Below are 19,190 nucleotides of genomic sequence, written 5' to 3'. Positions count from 1 at the left end.
GGAAATTCATCATAGTTTTCACATGAAGTCTATTTTGTTGAAGTTATCAAACTGTTCAGTGATGGAGACTTGCGTGCAAAACTGCTTGTGGCTATTGCAGTTCCAAAGCTATCTTCATGCTTTCTGAGTGGTACCATCATCTGTGATTTCATGTATCATTAGACTGTCCATATGGGGCTATCCTGAGCAGCAGCGAGTGGTTTCGATGAGATGAGAAATCCAACCAGAAGTAGGGCATCAGGCAGGATCAGGCAGGTCCGGTGAGCAGAAGGGCTCAAGATCACTGGTATCTCAGTAGTAGGGTTATTGTGTTGCATTTCCACTGGCTTATCTCTTAAACTAAACTCCTTATTGAATTACTATGAACCGTTTAGTTTGAGGTCAACCTGACAGTGTTTTATGCTTAACATTTATGTGCGGTCACCCTGTTGTTGTTGTTATTATTATTATTATTATTGTTGTTATTATTGTTGTTGTTGTTGTTATTGGAAGCAGCAGTGGTAGTGTTTATAACAGTTAAAGGTAATATATATATATATATATATATATATATATATATATATATATATATATATATATATATATATATATATATATATATATATATATACACACACACACACACACACACACACACAAACGTATGTATAGTGGATGAGAACTGTGACTCTAGCAACGCTTGTCCACAGCAGTAAATTTCCAACAAAATAAAAGCCCTTGTTTAAAAAAAAAAAAAAAAAATACAAGCAACACTAATCTGACTTTTCACCCAAAACATGAACTTCACCGTAGTTGACTAAAATGAGCAAACTGATCTAAAACTACTATAATTAACGTTCCCTGCAATGTCCGCATTTTGCCACATTTCAATACATCACGAACAGACTTTTATTTTGATGGCTGTCAGGTGACGTTTTTGATCACGTGGAAAACAATAAAAGCCCACTAAATATTGCACCACTTACTAACCAAGTTACAGAACCAAGTTATGATCGCAGATTATGTATTGCTTGTGTGTGTGTGTGTGTGTGTGTGTGTGTGTGTGTGTGTGTGTTTAGCAGTGACTGTCAGTCTTGGTTCTGATCTTTGCATACTATGTTGGAGGGTCACGTGACCAGTGGTCAGTTAGTTACCTGGTGAGTTAGTCAGGTGTGTCAGGGGGATGTGCAGAGCAGAGCAGCGCTGGGAGTGAGTGAGTCTGTCTCCCTGCAGTGGTGTTCCTGTCTGCTGGTTGTTGAGGATGCACAGATCGCTCGGGTGTGATGGAGGTCAGAGCTGGGGTGGTAATCAGGGTGGCAGGGCAGATTTCAGGGGGTAGCGACCACTGCAGCACGAGAAGCAGCCTGCTGGTGATCTGTTATCCTGCAGCAGAGTGTGTGTGCGTTGGGACGGAGCCCTGATGCTTGTCCATGGCCTCTCCTCTTCCTCTTCCTCTTCCTCCTCCTGAGCTCTCACAGCACCTCACTAACAGCAAACACTTCCACTAACTCTGCGAGCAGCGCCTGTGCTCGGAAACAAAGGAATTGTGTACCGACGGGGATTGCTCGTTTCATGGCCGCTCGCGCTGACAGCAGGAGTGTTTGAGCTCTCTCTCTCTCTCACACACACACACACACACACACACACACTCAGCTGCACTCAACCCGCCGGGTACACGGCACGCGCCTCCGGGCGGACACACACACACACACACACACACACACACACACTTACCGCGGGTTAGTTACTCAGGACGAGGAGAGTTACAAGACCGGGCCGCGTTCATGCATCACAGTTTACTTGTTTTATCCAACAAAATCATCCCCAAAGAACCATTTTACACATGAGCTGCGTTAACACTGTTTTGTGTGTGTTTGTGTGTGTGTGGTGCAGTTTACTGGATGTCTGTGTGTGTGCCTATGCTACAAAGTATACAAAAACACATGAAACATTTACTACATACACTCAAAACGTGTGTAAAAATCTAAAAACACTACATTTTCTAAGTCTCAAAGTCCGCCTTTCTCCTCGCATGTTTTCCCCCGGAGTTCCTCCCCCTGCGGCGCTGGGCGGAGTTTCATACCGAACCAGACGCTCCTTTTGTCGGATCCGTTTCGACTTGACTCCCCGGGGTTTACGGCTAAAAAAAATCGACACTTATTACACTTAATAAACATTAAATGCACCTAAGTCGAACGGTATATCGATTGCGAAGAGAGTCTGGCATTAATTGGTGAAAAAAAGGTGAGTCATTTGTTGATTTTCGGGTCGTTTTGTGCGATTTTCACACCGCGCGTCCCCGAGTCTTTGTAACATTCATGGCGGCTCTGCAGTCGAGACTTCGGGGCGAAGAAAGGCTCAAGGGCCCGCTCGCACTCCGTTTCTGTAAATATAACACTGAAAACTGTGATTTATCGAAGCCTGCGTTGAAGAGTCATCCTGAAAACACCGTAGGTTCACATATGTTTTTAATTTGACCCACATTTGTAAATCATTAAACCGATTTTCTGTTTTTTTTTTTTTTTCTCCAAAATCGGTTTATTTTGCGATGCGTGCGCCAATACTACAGTAGTTAGAGTATTCGTGTGGAAACAAACGTGTAAACAGTCGTCAAAAATGCTTTTTCCCCCTATATTTTTCTGGTGAAAGAAATAGTTGTGGTGTTTTGTGCTGGCTAGCCGAGGCGTTGCTGCCAGCGGAAGCTGTGTGCTGGCTCCTCCCGGAATCACGGCGCCATTACTGGGCTCGAGTGCAGACAATGGTCGGTAACGCCGCGCTGATAGTTCACCAGATAATCGCTCCACAAGCTGCCAGCGTGAGGAAGCGCCTTCCCACTTTATTAACACAAAACTATCAAACCGCCGCTGTTGTTAAAACTAACTTTAATTTGAACAACATTTTACTTTATAAGAGTTTCTGAGAATATTTTGGCGTTGATGGCAGCAGCTATTCGAAGCGTAAACGCGAATAATTTCTTAAAAATGGTCGGAGTTTGGCTGTTAAGAGGAGAAAATGTCTCGCTTGTGGCCTGCCTGGGCTTCTGGCTCGGGTGACCTTGTGCGGGCGGGACGAGGCGAGGAACCGGGAAAAGCGGCGCGCTGCTCGGGGAGGGCGGGTGGACACGGGCCCTGACCAACAAACCCAAACTGAACTTCAAAATATTCACAATTGTACTCATTTTGGTCGTACTTACAGCGTGGTTTACTTTCAAGAAACTGACTACTAATTTACACGCTTGTACTGTTTGGAAATAATGTGTAACTTATTCAGTATAACTTCGCTAGTCTGCCATTAGCACCGTGCTAATGTGTCTGAGCTAGCTAACGTGAGCTGCTTGCTTTAGTAGTAGGGAAAAAAAGCTATTGAGTTGACTTAACTATTCGTCAAAATAAAAAGAAAGAAAGAAAGAAGAAAAAGCCATATGAGAATGTGTCGAATAAATTACTAAAAGGGTAATTTATAACACTGACGTGTTCTTGTGAATGTTTTGGATATTTTGCTGCGTTTTAGCACCGGCTAGTGCTAACCAGGCAGAATGCTAAGTAGCTGTCTGTCAATTCCCAGCGCCAGGTAGAAGAGTCCATAGTTCCTCAGTGAAACATATTTTCCACGTGTTTGCATAAAAATAGGGTCCAACAGTGTCGACTTTGAAAAATGCTGCCTTTTAAATCATCTAAAAAGATGTGGTTAAAAAGCCGAATCCAATCCAAGACGTTGCTTCTTCACCTTCATTTTCTCGCTGATTTTTGATGCACAGTTTATTGAGCAGCCTTTGGATGTTTTGGTGTGGATTCATCGCATCAAATATGTCCAGGACTTTGTTTTTTAGCTCGTCCATAAGCTGTGTGTGGTGTGTGTCTCCGGTCCCCCAGCGCTGGCATCCTCCCTACTCGAGTTAAGACTTCTGCATCAATCACATGCGGCCTCCCATCAGACATCATCTGACTCCGGAGGCTGGACCTGATGCTCCATTCACTACCCACCAAGCCAAGGCTTCTTCTTTAACACCCCGATCAAGAAACTGGCATGATTACAGCCTCCTTATGAAAGCCGAATGTTCTCATTTAACACTACAGAGAGCGCAATAAAAACAGCTAGTCTTTCCAATGCAAGCTGCAACTCACTCAGCTGGGTGATTAAAGCTCTCTGTGTGGGACCAGTTATGACACTGGGCTTTAAAACTACTTCCATTCATTCATCTTCACTGAGCACTCAGGATCACACTGGATCCAGAGCCTGTCACAGGAAGTGGCTGTGGGAGTCGGTCACACGCGCACACACACCTAGGGATAAATTTAGCATAGCCAGTCCACCTACTGCCACGGAAATCAGTATGCGCCACAAGTACGGGGCATGGGATCCGAATTATTTGGATTTGGGAGTGAAGTGAGCCAGAAGTGCAACATGGCACCTTGACTGACTTGTGGCATGTTTTATAAAGACCTGTTTTTTGTTTTGTTTTGCACACAGGTTTGAGAGTTTGTGTTGCTGCAGTTCGGGTCAGAGCCACCTTGACTGTGTAGTCATGAATGGCAGCAGCAGCGTGGCTGGCACCCAGACTGGGCGAATCAAACTCGAACCAGGTAGGCATGCTGCGCTCTTTCTGCTTTTCCTACAAATATCCTGCACCTGTCTCGTGTCAGATTTTGGAAACTTAGTCTCGTAGTATTTTGACACTGTTGACCTTGATTGCATTCTGTCTTACCTTTGAAGTCAATTTGAATAAAGCAACTGCCAAACAAATATATGTAAATGTGTGTGTTTTATAGGCTCCTGAGACCCAGATTGTTACCGAGATATATTTTCTTCTCGGTTTGCAATTAGTAGCATGTGTTAAGTTTGTCTGTCTGTGTGCCTTTGTGCGCTATACTTACTCATGAACCATTCTCACACAGGCTTCAATGCATAAGAATAAACCAAGTCTTGAAAAAGAAATCGTTTTGTAGGGAAAAAAGTTTCTTGGAAACACAGCAGGTACATTTTAATATTCTAACGTCCTTGTATGAGGATTTGAGGACATGAGTTTCTATACTGTGCATGTCATTAATTTTCCCTGGTTTTTGTTGGACCCTATAGCACAGGGGTTCCCAAACTATTTTGAGAGCCAAATTTTGGATGTGTATTACACACACACACAGAGCTTTTTATTCATGAACTTTCCACAAACACAACACATTAGGTCTAAGACATGATTTATAAGCCTTCTCTTTCTCAGGGTATTGAGGTTTGGAGTAAACTCATGCAATATAGGTGATGAGTTAAAGGGTTAATAATAATAATAAGAACTCAATAATAAATATAATAAAGGCAATCATGGATGCCTGGCTAGGTTTCACAATCTCTTGAGGTCCGTGCAGCCCACTTTGAGAACCACTGCAATAAAAATGCATTTTGTGTATGTGTTTGTGTTAGACGGTGATGTGTGGAGTAAGGAGGACTGTCTGACACTGCTAGAGAGGATTAGGAGTCTGTTGCCTGATGGAGACACTTTGAAATACAAGACCACCGAGTCTCATTTTGACTGGGACAAAGTGGGCTTTGGAAACTACACCGGGGACATGTGTAAGCAGAAATGGCAGAAGGTTTCCACAGAGGTGAGCCAACTAAACGGATGAGTGTGCGCAGATGTGTGTGTGGGGGTGTGTGTGTGGTAAAAACTGACTTATAACAAGATGGTTAAGAAATGTCGTTCAGCATTTTATCAGCATAAATGTTCTGTGATGTTTTATATAATATTTTTGCTATGTTACATTTCAGCACAGAGTTGTGACATTTAATAATCGCTTTTCTCATAGGTTCGGAAGTACAGGACAATGACAGAACTCATTGTCGATGCAATAGAATATGTAAAGAACCCTTATAAAGGAAAGAAACTGAAGGTAATGTGTATGTTGTTATAGGTTTTGATGTTTCACCCCCAGAATGTTAAGAATTTTCAAGATAACTTCATTCACAATTTCATTAAAATATATTGAATGCAAATTATTTCCTATTACAGCTTGTTTATTTGATCTTCTCCACAGACACATCCTGACTTCCCAAAGAAGCCCCTCACACCTTACTTTCGTTTCTTCATGGAGAAGAGAGCCAAGTATGCAAAAATCCACCCCGAGATGAGCAACCTAGATCTTACCAAGATCCTCTCCAAAAAATACAAAGAGCTCCCTGAAAAGAAAAAGGTGGTTACACCAAAGGAAACATGACTAGATGTTTTAGTTCTGCAAAGCAGTTGGTATTTTGATGGTGTTTTTTTTTCTGTTTTGCATTGTAAAGGTATATCATAAAGATATGTTTCTTTATTTAGCTCAAATACATTCAGGAATTCCAGAGGGAGAAGGAGTCCTTTGAGAAAAACATGGCACGGTTCAAGTAAGCACCTCCTTCTGTCATTTTTGAAATAACAATGTTTAAAAGCCTTGTCTTAAACAAACACGTATGTCTCTCATTAGAGAAGACCATCCTGAGCTGATAGAAGAGCGAAAGAAGTCAGACCTCCCAGAGAAGCCCAAAACCCCTCAGCAGCTGTGGTATAACCATGAAAAGAAAACCTTCATGAAACTTCACCCAGAGGTGAGTGTGCTAAAAAGTTAAGTTTAAAAGTTAGCAGGTAAATCATTTTATGAAAAAGTTATATATCCAGATTATAAACTCGTTGTTTCATATTTGTAGGTAAGTCAAAAGGAGCTGAAAGAAGCTTTACGGCGTCAGTGGTCTCAGCTCTCAGACAAAAAGCGGCTGAAATGGATCAGCAAAGCATTGGAGCTACAGAAGAACTATGAGGTATGTTACAACACAATAAAGAGCAAAGTTCTTGAAGTAGAGCTGCTTTCATTTCTTTAAATCTGCCTTGCAGGACAGCATGAGGGCATACCACGAAGCACACCCAGATGCAAACTCCGACGAGCACGTCAAGTCCGTCCTGACCAAAGCCGAGCGGCAGCTCAAGGACAAATTTGATGGACGGCCCACTAAGCCACCACCGTAGGTGTTGTCTGCTAGCTTAAAGAGCATGTCCAACCTTGATTTCTGCTAGTCTCTGCATTTTCTGCAGATTTAAAGTCTACTCGCTTGGAGGGTCCCAAGTGTGTGTGGAGGTGGGAAGCAGTGTGTGACTAGTGTAAAGGGACAGATCTCTATTAATGTCAACATAAAATACATTTCAGCATATTTCATAACACACACATACTAAAATAGTATACATATACTATATAGATAGGCTCCTGAGTGGCACAACAGAGAAGCGTTCGCCCTGTTGTCAAGACAGTGCAATTTCAAATCCAGACAATGCCACGAGGCCGGGGGTCCAAGAGAGCGAAATGGCATTGCGCTCTCCCCTGTCAATCACAGCAACACTAGAGTGTCTGTAAGCTCATATATGCAGAAGAGGGCAGATAGCACTTTCCTCTGAGTGTATTTAGCTGCCTTGTGATGCAGCATAAGAAAGACTTGGGGGGGGAAATGGAGGAAAAATGCACAGATTACTATAATCTATAACAACTATAAAAAACACTGACACTATGCCAAGATATGAGGTTTTATTGTCTATACTTCAAATTACATTTAAGTGGGGAAAGTCAAATGTGTTTATAGGTGTCTCCCTTCATACTTAGGGGTTAATGTTGTGCCTACCAAACTAGAATTTAAAAAAAAAACAAAACACCTGCATCTGAGCCAAAAACTAAGGAGAGTCCCATGGTTTACTGTAGGAATAATAAATACAGGCTTACCTTTGTTTTGAAAAGCATTTTCACTCGTCTGTATTAAGCAGCATCATGGTTCATTTATAGAAGAACTTCAGTTTAACTAGTGTTTAAATCATAATTCTTACCATTATGGAATGATTGATTCTTTAGAAGTTTTTAAAAATTGAGAAGCTATTCTGTTGCAAGCCATTAAGTGTAAGATAACTTTGTTGTGCATATCTTCGGTGCTATGCGTCAACCAGCCTTCAGAGGAGCTTTGATTATTTGGGGTAAGGAGGTATATCTGGTCGTGTACCTGCAAACACAGAGACCCTTTTTTTTGCAGGTTTTATTGAGGGTTCAGAGTAATATTGCCCCAAATACAATACTTTTAAACAATACATTTTTACACCATAACATATAAAGGAAGAATAATAAAATTATCCCTTATCACCTTCAGTACTAGGCTGGAGACGTGGCCCCACTACTTTTTAAAAGTGTAGTCCATGAAAAACCTTTAAAATAATAAGCTTGCGACAGAAATCATTCAAATCACTATATATAAACATCAGTTTTGCTCTGTTCTCACTGTTTCTTAGGCTGCTGTCTGCAATAAATATTTTCTCAGATAAAGTTTTATACTTTATGCTATATTTGCAAAAAATTATGCTATGTTTAAAGCCGTGAAGCTGCCATGTTTGGGGCATTAAATGTAATAGAGGGGCAAAATCCCCATTCTGTCACAACAACAGGTCTGGCAACAGGTTTCTCCAAACTAAATATTCAGCCTGTAGAGGGAGCACAAGCCATGATTTTACTATTATAAATGCTTTATTTGTTTTATTGGCAGAATACAGCAGTTAAAAAATTGATATTTTGTTTAGATGTACCCTATTAAAAAAAGCATTAAATTTTTTTAGAATATTAAAAGTTTTTGAAATATGTTTTTCTAGTTTGAAGAGCTTCAACTCCCTGATCCCTAGAAGCTGCTTTTCTGTAAATCAAGACTGTATAATTATAAGGTTCTGTCTGGCAATTCTGTAACTTTGAGATGTTGATCCATAAAATTTGACACTCACTAAGGCCAAAGCAGATACAATTTTCAACTTTTATATTTAAGCAGTATTTACCTGTATATACTTTAACCAGTATGTTGGTGGAAAACTGCACATATATCCAGTGGCATTTAAATTCCATATTTATAACATCAGACAGAACCTTCTAATTGCAAGAACTTGAAATGTTATCCACTCAGAGTGTGAAATATAAACATATTTAGCAGAATGTATTGGTAAGGAACTTTACCTGCAGAGACGGTGATCGTCTTTTGTTCTGCAGGAACGGATATTCTTTATACTGTGCCGAGCTGATGGTAAACATGAAGGACGTCCCAAGCACAGAGAGGATGGTCCTGTGCAGCAAGCAGTGGAAAATGATGACCCAGAAAGAGAAGGACATGTTCCAGAAGCGATGTGAAACGGTAAACTGTAATGCAATGACCACGAGTGAAAAAGAAATGCACTAATAATAATAATAATAATAATAATAATAATAATAATAATGAGGTTTAAAGCCTGTGGCGCAGTCTTCTGTACTCATGAACTGAGCAGTACTGGTTTAACCACATCACACAATTCTCATACTTTTGTCTCATCAGAAAAAGAAACAGTATGAGGTTGATCTCCAGAGGTTCCTTGAGGTAGGGATTCATGTGTTGTTTTTCCAGATGGAATAAAGCATCTAAGAGGTATTTAACTGTTTTATTCTTATGCAGCCTGAGTTTTTTTTTTTTTGGGTTATCTCACTACAGACTCTGCCAGAAGAGGAACGAGATCGAGTACTGACTGAGGAGAAGCTGGGAGGCACCAAGCTGAGCATTGTCGGGGCAGGCAGCCCTTTTGTGACTAAGTCCCCATCAGGCAAGGTGGGTTAACCTTATTCCTCTGCAAACCCTATTCCTCATGTAGCTCTTTCTAGCATATTGGACACATCAGCGTTGTAGACTAATCCGATGACATCCCCGGGGTGTAGGACCGGGGTCGAGACTCTGAGTTGGACCAGTGGGTCCACGGACTGCCAAAGGAGAAGAGAGACGGGAAGAAGAAGGTGCAACTTCCTGAGACGCCCAAAACAGCAGAGGAGATGTGGCAGCAGAGTGTGATCGGTGACTACCTGGCCAAATACAGGGTGAGCCGGACTAACACTCACTTCAGTCAGAATTTATTTGAGAGATATGCTGATGGTCAGTAAAGAATATGCACACAGTTGTAGTTTTGTGATTTTCTTTTGCTCAAAAGTTAAAGAAATAGCTCTTAGTTTTCTACAGAGTTGATCTGTTTTTTTTTTTTTGTTTTTTTTGCCCTTTCTTTTGCTTTAAACACAAGACACTTGTGTACCTGATGATGATGATCTATATAGATACAGGTGAAGCTGATCATTTTGTTAAATAAACAAAAATGGTTTGTGTCCTTACAGAATGACAGGAAGAAAGCTCAGAGTGCCATGGAGGCTACTTGGAAGGGCATGGAGAAGAAAGAGAAGATTCCCTGGATCAAGAAGGCAGCCGAGGACCAGAAGCGATACGAGGTTCAGTACCGGACTGTGGTCAGTGACCAAACGTTTTGACCACTGTCTTCTCATCCATATTGAAGAAATGTCAAAATGTTGGTCATCTCCTAACCTTCATATTCCGCAGAGTAAAGCAGAGGAGAGGTGAAACAGTGGGTGCTGTTATCGCAACTCTAGCCGTTGTTTCTTTATTCCCATGTGGTACTTCCCGTTACTGTGTTTGCTTAGTGCTGGATATAATTGTGACTTAATCGTTGTGCTGGCTTCAATACACAGCCAGTACTATTGATAATTTCCACAAATTTGACATCTCAATTTCTTTTTATTCCTTGATTTTCTTAGCATACTGATGTATTTGTATAGCTACACCATAAAGAATAGTCTTTGTTCCTATTTTGTTTAAGTTAAAATGCCTGAAGTAAGCTGAAATCCTGTTTTGCTTTCTTTACATCCTGCAGAGAGAGCTGGTCGAGATGAGGACCGTGCCATCGGGTCAAGGTCAGAGGAAGCCAAAGTTTGACGGAGAGCCCAAGAAACCTCCTGTGTGAGTGGCGAATCTGCGCGCCAGTGCCAACTCGGAGACCACCCAGTGTAGAAGAGCTGTTCACTCCATCATCTAACTTCCTCCTCCTTCTCTCTCCTTCTGATGCAGGAGTGGCTATCAGATGTTTTCGCAGGAGCTGCTCACAAACGGTGAGCTAAACCATTTCAGCCTCAAGGAACGCATGGTGGAGATTGGCAAACGCTGGCACAAGCTCAGCCAGGGCCAGAAGGACAAGTACAAGAAGCAGGTAGAAGAGCAGCAACTTGAGTACAAAGCAGAGTTGGATGCCTGGGTGAAGGTACACACACCAAGTGCTGCTTTCCATTTCTCCACGCTTCAATCAAAAGTCACTTTCAGTTCGTAGCCTTGAAGTGCAGATGTCAGTGATCGTATTTTCTCTTTTGCTTTCTTTCTCAGTCTCTCTCTCCTCAGGAGCGAGCCGTTTACAAAGAGTTCTCTTCGACGGTGAGTGTCTCAGTTCAGTCGTTTCATTATCGTTATTTTACTCGTGCTTATTAACATCTTCCATATTGTGCATCCTATTGCGAGTCATTTCAGAGGCCAGTCCTCAGGGAGCCCCATTCAGTCCACGTTTCATTTCGGTTCCGGTTCCATAAGGGTGCTTTCACATACGCAGCGTTGAATCTATTTGACCCAAACCCTGGTGTGTTTTTGGGCAGACAAGAGTTTCAGACTCTAGCATGGTTCATTTTCAGTGAGAGAGCGTTCAACCCATAATACACCCACTGCAGGAAGTGAACCAAACCTAATGTGCATTTTGGGTTGTAGCATTTTTTTTTTTGTAGATATGAGCTGGTAAACCGACCTGCAATGCACAAACTGAGCCAAAGGACAGAGCTGTAGTGCTGCAGAAATGCAGTGTGTTCTGGACATTTGGACCATCGAACAAAAAGGGAAGATTAACATTGGATGCGATACACAAAGCATTTTAAGCTAGTTATTTATATAATTATCTAGTCATTTATTTAGTGTCAGCTTTCTGTTCTATGTGCTCGGGTGATTATGTGATTTCAAACAGTTTTGTGTACTTTTTAACGTCTCCATATTTATGACCAATGAGCAAAAGTTGTTTTTTTTTTCCCTTTCCCCCCAGGTTTTCAAACCTTCACACCCCTCAGTCAATTTTTTTTTTGCTTTTGGTTCTTTTAATTAGATATGTTTTAAAACCAAACCAAATAGCAAATGAACCAAAAAAGTAAACTAAAACTAAAAATAAATGGATTAATAGGAGTGAAAGTGCCCCTAACACATCTATGCCAGGTCATTGTCAATCCCCAGCCCCTGTTTCCTAGCTCAGGTGTGTTTAGAGCTGAAATACAATAAAAATATGGATTGCTAGGGGGTCCCTTAGAACTGAATGTGTAGAAATGTGCATGTATTCTAATGCACTGCACTGCATGGCAAGTAATTTTGCTGCTGTCAATTTAGTCTAAGAATAGAGACTATTTTGTAGCATTGTAATCTTATAAATAGCTTTTTTTAATCAGTACTATGTATTATGTACACTTATGAAATGGAACTAACCTGACTTGAGGCAGTAATGGTTCTGTGGGCTGCTTTGCAGAGCTACTAATTGTTGCTTTGAGCTTGAACTATTGTTTTCTTGTGTTTTTGTTTTTTCGTTTGTGTTTTTTTTTTTTTTTTTTTTTTTTTTTTTTCTCTGTGTTGCTCTCTCTCCTTGTCTTCCCCCTACCTCCCCCCTCCTCTCCCCTGTCTGTGTCTCCATAGAAACGGCGGAGCACGTCAAAAGCGCGAGGTCCCGGAGCTAAAGTGCGTGTCACCAAGGGGAAGGCGGTAGGTGCCCGGGCTGCAGCGCTGGGGGCCGGGGGGGGCAAACGTTCCATGGCGTACCGGGTCAAGGTAACGCCCGCTTTCTCTGGGCCACTCGCCCAACACTGTCGAAAAACCAATGGGCCACTCAGGCCTCAGCGTCAGGGAAATAGTGTTGAGAATTTTATTAGTCTCATGAGCAGCCAGCAATGGCTCTGTTTAACTGTAGTGTAGGCTATGGCAAAATAAAAAATTATGGATGTTATGCAATGTGAGTGAATTGGAAGGGGGAGAATAACTGCTTATTAGAGAGAAGTGTGACTCTGTGGTTTCCAGCAGGACACCTCAGACTCAGAGGAAGAAGACGATAAGACAAACTCAACAGACTCAGAGGATGAAGATGACGAGTCCTCTGCTTCCACAGATAGTGAAGATGAGGACGATGATGAAGAGGATGAGGTGAGGATATAGTCCTAAGTGTGAAGTGAGGCTTAAAACCTAGATCAGGGGTCTTCAGTCTTATCCACTAAAGGACCGATGTGGCTGCAGGTTTTCATTCCAGCCAGGAGCCCCACCTGATTCTACCTGTTTAATCTGTTCATCTTTGCCTTCAATCATTATCAGGTGTGGCTCCTGCTGGGTTGGAATGAAAACCTGCAGCTATACGGGCCTTTTGCAGATAAGATTAATGACTCAGATGATTAGTATTAAATCAGCTTTGCAATAGTTCAGAAAGGCTGCTAAGAAAAAATACAAGGATTGTACATACTCTTGCATAGCTAAAAGTGTTGGATTTCTAAAGTTATTGTTTTTGAGGTTTGATTGGGTTGATGTTTTTTAATCAAAGGTGGACAAAATAATATTTGTATTTTAATAATACAATATGAAACATTGGCATTTCATAGTTTAGTAGTTTTAGTTAAGTTTTTCATGAATGTATTGTAAGCCCTTAGAGCCTGCAGTGTTAAATCAGTTCATTTGATGGAAGGGACTGGAATGTAAAAAAAAAAAAAAAAAAAAAAGCAGTTATCCTTTCTGATATTTGTCTAATAATGGGCTACCGGTCAGTAAAATATAGGCAACAAAATATAATTTTCAGGTGGTTAGAATAAAAGGCCAAATACAATTTAAAAGAAGTGAAATAATGTAAATTACAAACTGACAAGCAGCATGTTAACTAACTAGCTGAAAGTGTTTCTAGGTGTTGAGGACCTATAACATTATTCAGGTCCTTCCAGAAATTTACACATTTCCTTTAATCTCAGCCTTTTTTGCCAGGGGCATATGACAAACATTTAAATTTTAAATGTTAGTTTAAAATGTTTTTCAGTGTTATAACTGGGTGGGAAAATGTCTAATTATGCTTGAAACATTGTTGAAATTCACTTTTTGAAAAGCTGTACTTGGCCTCGTCATAGCCATACACGGTTTCCCGCATGTTTTACAGAATGATGAGGATGATGACGAAGACGATGAAGACCAGTCAGATGGCTCGAGCAGCTCGTCGGAGGACAGCAGTGATTCAGATTCAGACTAATGAACCCGCCCTCTCAAAGGTTGGGGGCTGTGCAGGACACGCCCCCTAGCAACATCCCTCCCTGACAACAGGGGAGGGGCCGAGTAGCTGTGAGCACACAGCACGCGCTAATGCGTCTGTCTCTCGTCAGTGAGAGATGCAGGACTCAGCAGAGTGACAGCTCTTCTCTCTTTATATATACGTGTCCAGTTAACGGGCTTAAAGTCAAGTGGACAACCTCTTATTAACGAGCTGTTACTTGTGTGTCTATTGAAGCAATTTTTATTGCCTTTATATAGGTGTGTTATTAAAAATTGTGTTGCTCGTTCCTTTTTTTATTTTATTTTTTTGAAATGTTAACAGTGGTCTGAGGTGGAAAGTGGGAGAGAAGACCTTTTATAACAGAGGTAATGGAGAGTGGACCCCAGCTGCCTGGGTTTGTACACCTCAGCCAGTTCATTGAAGCTCAGAGAGCTGTATTAAGCTAGTCTGGTCTTGTTTGTTCATTCTTTGGACAAATCCTCCAAAAATAAATTGCACTTTTTCCTCTTTTACTCTGTAGTGTGTTGTGTCAGAATGGAAAAACTGTCATGAATGGTGTGTAAATGTTGCTATCTCTTTCAGCAAAACCTGCACATGCCTGTGTGGTAAATGCTCCACACTTTATGTAAGACTGTTACAATACTGTTTATTTTTTTTTTAAATGGTTACTTACCACTTAGCAGGGCAACAGAACCACTGAGGCAAGAACATATTGAATGACTCCAAAGAAATTATGCATGGGGGGAACTGCTGTCCTGTAATGCTGTCCTGCAATGGACTGGTGTCTCCCTTTAAGGGTGTATTCCCAGCTTGTGCCTCTTGTTCACTGGATAGGTTCTGGACCCACTGCAACCTTGACAATGAGCAAGTGGTAAGTGAAGATGGATGAAGGCTATTTTATGCAATTAAATATTCACAGGTATGGAAGTTTAGGTGAGTTTGAATGTACTGTGGTAGTAATTTAAGTTGATCACTCTTGCATTCAAGTACTTGAAGGGTTATGATGATTTATCTGAGGGTCTTAAGTTCTATTGCATGCTCCAAAGGTTTATAAATAAGTTTTATAGCAGAGTATGTTTCAAAATGACCACATATGATGAAATGGGGCAGTGGTAGCTCGGTGGTTAAGACATTCGATTACTGATCGGAAGGGCACGAATTCAAATCCTGCCAAGCTACTACTGCTGCGCCCTTGAGCAATGCCCTTAACCCTCATTGCTCAGTTGTATAAATGAGATAAATGTAAGTTGTGCTGGATAAGGGCGTCTGCCAAATGCTGTCAGCGTCAAATGCTGATCTCAGAGAGGTTAAGGGCTTGAGTTAGTGACTGGCACATTGCAATCCTAGGACTGTCAGAGACTGTTCCTTTGGATAAAAGCATTAAGGAAATAAATGTAGCATTGTTAATTTGACCTTATTTGGCATGTGATTTTATCCAAAGTGATGGACACCTGAGACAAGATACAGTTAAGCATACAGCTAAGCTGTTGAGGGTTTAGGGACTTGTGCAGTCAATCACCAAATTTCATTAATGTTCTACATTTTCCTACAAAATGTTAATGCAATGGGGGGCACACTGGCTTAATGGTTAGCACGTTTGCCTCGCACCATCAGGGGATGGGGGTTCCATTTCCGCCTCCGCCCTGTGTGCGTGGAGTTTGTATGATCTTCTCGTGCTTCAGGGGTTTCCTCTGGGTACTCCAGTTTTCTCCCCTAGTCCAAACACATGCACTGTAGGCTGATTGGCATCTCTAAACTGTCCATAGCGTGTGAACGTGTGTGTGCACGATTGTGCCCTGCGATGTCCAGGGTGTCCCCTGCCTTGTGCCCTGAGTCCCTTGGGTTAGGCTCCAGGCTCCCCATGACCCTGTATTGGATAAGTGCTACAGAAAATGGATGGATGGGCTCTAAACTGTTATTCTAAACCAGTTCATCTCATTTCACAAGCAGGCTACTTTTCCACCAGTCAGCGGACAAGCGAAAATGTGTAAACATGATCCTCTTGAAATCATGTCCTTCAGGGAAAATCTGTAGCTCAGTTTGAATCAGTGTTATTAAGTCATGTTAATCTCCATCTCCACTACACTACTACACAAGGGTTTGTAGTATTAAACTCTACCTCGACCCCCTGTCATGTCTGACATGAGAATAACGCCATGTCCTGGTTTTATTTCCCCTGCGGTTTTTGGACACACTGTTCACTGTGTGGATAATGTGTGGTTTTCGGACATTGTTAAACTCCCCCCATTTCCCGAGCCACCTCAGGCCCACATGGCCGGGCTTCTGGCTTCCTGTCCAAGCGGATCGCCTCGCCATGCAGCTCCAGATGGAGCAGATCAGCGCGCACATTCCGGCGCCTGTGTCAGGATCCTAACTGCGACCTGTCCGTGTGGGACTGTATTCACGGCTTTTTACAGCTAAGTGGTGCAGAATGCGGTGAATATGGTGGAGAGAAAGCGGGGGTTGAATAATGTCCACTGTGCTTTCCGCGTACTTGTGAAACTGCTAGCAGGCGCAGAAACCGCGGCGGTCTCGGTGAGTTCCAGGCTGTTAGGCGTGGTTTTCTCTTAGTGTGGAAAAAAAAGAGCTTTTCCACAGATGAGACTGTATCTGTTTTAGTGTAGGATACTGTTTTTTAAAGTGAACAAATAATAACCAGTGTCTGGTGATTATGAACTTTGTTGTCACATGTAGATTGTTAGAAGTTTACTTGGGAACCTTTTGTCTTTCTACTGAGCAGGTTTGGTCCAGCTTCAATCCACTGATAGGCTCAAATAATCCGATTTCTGTCTGATCCCAGGCACTTTTATTGAGCTGACCACTGAAGTCATGAGGGCCTCATCCTCACGCTTATCCAGCTTTTCTTCCAGAGACTCTTTATGGAGCCGGTGAGTGCAAACTGTCCCTGTGCAACACTTCATATCACTGAAGATACAGTAGATTTGCAAAACTCCAGAGCTTATCCAATCCTCGATTGGTTTAGAATAAGAAGATAAAAGCATAAACTTAATGAAATTAAGACTGTGTGTTATACATTGCACCATTTTGCAGAAAAGCCTGCAGATCCCTCGTGCATGCAGGACTCAACAAACTTGGACTGTGATTGGTCCAAAATAATTCTTTAGAAACAAAGCCATGCTTTACTATATATAATGTATTTTTAAATTAGCCTATGTAGGTCTGTATATTTACCTTACTGTTGTAATAGGATTATATTTATTATTCTCTGGTACTGTGTGTAAGCTATAAGCTTGAATATATAATATAATAAGATTATCACTTTAATGCATGAGGTAGTCTGTTCTTTATTGAAACTGTGCAGCTGTTTACATGAATGAGACAAACAGATAAACAACAGGCAGTAAATAAACACTATATTAAAGCATGTTGCCAAACTTAGCTCTTCATCAGCAGAGGGGACAGCTACATCCAAGGAAAAAAAAAAAAAAAAAAGCATACTAAAATATAGTACGCTAAACGTGTTCTATACTATACTATACTATGTAGTAGAGAAGTATGGTGGGTTGAAAAGGCGGCTGCGCATGCGCAGATGTGTTCCTTGTTTCCGTGGTGGGCGGGGCTCCAGCTCCGTGCACGCGCGCATGTCAGAGAGCGCGGAGCGAGCGGACGGGAGGAAAGCGGAGGAAAAGAGAAAGGGAGAGAAAACAGAATGAATCCGCTACCCGGGCCACTGAAATACTAATCATTATACATATTCATATCTAAAATAATAATATCAATACCAAAGCCAGAGGGGTTAGCTGACTGTACCGGCGGCTTGGGGCATAGGGATGGTTTTTTTTTTTTTTTTGATCTGGAAGCGTCCCGTCGTTTCTGATTAGACTCACATACAAGAGGGCGATCAGAGCAGAGAAAAAGAGCAGGAGGTGGAAATTCCATGCGGATCGACCCTCCCTGAGGCCGGAGGGAGCACACAGCACACAGCACCCAGCAGAAACGTCCCTCCGCCGCGGTGCGCTAACCAGCTTGTCTTTGTGATTCATGGTGCTGCATCTCTGATATAAAATTGTCTCCTCCATCTTTACCGGGCGATCGCGTTCGCAAGGATGCCGGACCAGATCTCCGTGTCCGAGTTTCTGTCGGAAACCACGGAGGATTACAACTCCCCGACCACATCGAGCTTCACCACCCGCTTACAGAGCTGCAGGAACACGGTCAGCGTGCTGGAGGAGGTAAGGGCCTCGATCATCCTCTCTACTCCCTGCCTTAGTGCCGGCGCAGAGCAGCAGAGCCGGGCAGACTGCAGCAAGGCCACTACTGTAAGGCCACTAGATGGCCACTAGATTAAGACTATTAGATGGTAAGGGCACTAGATTAAGACCACTAGATGGTAAGGGCATTAGATGAAGTCCCCTAGATGGTAAGGGCATTAGATGAAGTCCCCTAGATGGTAAGGGCATTAGAGTAAGGCAACTAAATGGTCACTAGATGGTAAGGCCACTAGATGGTCTCAAGATGGTAAGGTCACTAGAGTAAGGCCACTAGATGGTCACTAGATGGGAAGGGCACTAGAGTAAGGCCACTAGATGGTCACTAGATGGGAAGGGCACTAGAGTAAGGCCACTAGATGGTCACTAGATGGGAAGGGCACTAGAGTAAGGCCACTAGATGGTGACTAGAGTAAGGGCACTAATGTGGGCATCTAAAGCGCAGTGTCTCGTTTTAAGGCTTGGTGTTACAGACCAATAGACACGCATTTGTGCTACAACACACACTGATGAGGTGCTGAAGGACCATCCAGTCAAACACACAGTCCATTCAGATTTCCAGTTCTGTGTGTGTTTCCAAAAAAATTGATGAGGATTTGAAGGGTGGAGGGTGTGTGCTTTATTTGTTGATGAGCTCCACATATAAAAGGAAAGCCTGCAGTGTGTACACTAGATTATCGCCTCCACTGGAGTAACGGTTTCCCAGCTCAGGATTACAGGCTGCTGCTGTTGCACAGGTTAGTTCTTCCCACCGCCATGTTGAGGAACAAAACTCCATGAGCTGTGATCCTGCATGGAGGTTGCTGATGTTATCAGGTATGAGCTGGATGATGAGCCAC

The 19,190-nt window shown here is 42.2% G+C and overlaps 2 protein-coding genes across 12 annotated transcripts in view; both read left to right on the top strand.

The window, feature by feature from the left end:
- The first annotated feature begins 1,825 nt into the window (after positions 1-1,825).
- ubtfl (upstream binding transcription factor, like) lies at positions 1,826-14,634 on the top strand. Of its 9 annotated transcripts, none has more exons than XM_034303711.2 (20): positions 1,826-2,223; positions 4,450-4,562; positions 5,392-5,573; positions 5,775-5,858; positions 6,003-6,158; positions 6,284-6,348; positions 6,429-6,549; positions 6,649-6,759; positions 6,833-6,960; positions 9,000-9,141; positions 9,319-9,360; positions 9,472-9,585; positions 9,693-9,848; positions 10,137-10,265; positions 10,688-10,773; positions 10,882-11,071; positions 11,191-11,238; positions 12,523-12,654; positions 12,904-13,023; positions 14,012-14,634. In XM_034303711.2, the coding sequence occupies exons 2-20, from the start codon at positions 4,505-4,507 to the stop codon at positions 14,099-14,101; spliced, it is 2,154 nt and encodes a 717-aa protein (XP_034159602.2). In that variant the 5' UTR covers positions 1,826-2,223; positions 4,450-4,504; the 3' UTR covers positions 14,102-14,634. The 9 variants fall into 9 exon arrangements, with proteins under 9 accessions (XP_034159602.2, XP_034159605.2, XP_034159604.2 ...); XM_034303714.2 differs by having other exon boundaries at positions 1,828-2,223; positions 12,523-12,588; XM_034303713.2 differs by having other exon boundaries at positions 1,828-2,223; positions 12,523-12,588; positions 12,901-13,023.
- Positions 14,635-16,217: 1,583 nt separating this feature from the next.
- The window catches only part of asap1a (ArfGAP with SH3 domain, ankyrin repeat and PH domain 1a), a 59,516-nt gene continuing 56,543 nt past the window's right edge, over positions 16,218-19,190 (top strand). The window contains exons 1-3 of one of the 3 annotated variants that reach the window (XM_026936885.3): positions 16,218-16,657; positions 16,923-17,010; positions 18,189-18,315. In XM_026936885.3, coding sequence (XP_026792686.1) covers positions 16,952-17,010; positions 18,189-18,315 — 186 coding nt within the window. In that variant the 5' untranslated portion in view covers positions 16,218-16,657; positions 16,923-16,951. Of the gene's footprint in view, positions 16,658-16,862; positions 17,011-18,188; positions 18,316-19,190 lie in introns of all 3 variants that reach the window. The other 2 variants (XM_053233476.1, XM_053233477.1) reach the window with 2 other exon arrangements.

This window comes from Pangasianodon hypophthalmus, chromosome 4, assembly GCF_027358585.1.
Source record: "Pangasianodon hypophthalmus isolate fPanHyp1 chromosome 4, fPanHyp1.pri, whole genome shotgun sequence".
Classification (NCBI taxonomy): Eukaryota; Metazoa; Chordata; class Actinopteri; order Siluriformes; family Pangasiidae; genus Pangasianodon; species Pangasianodon hypophthalmus.
Note: the sequence above shows the minus strand (reverse complement) of the source record. Positions and strands in the feature narration are given on the sequence as shown.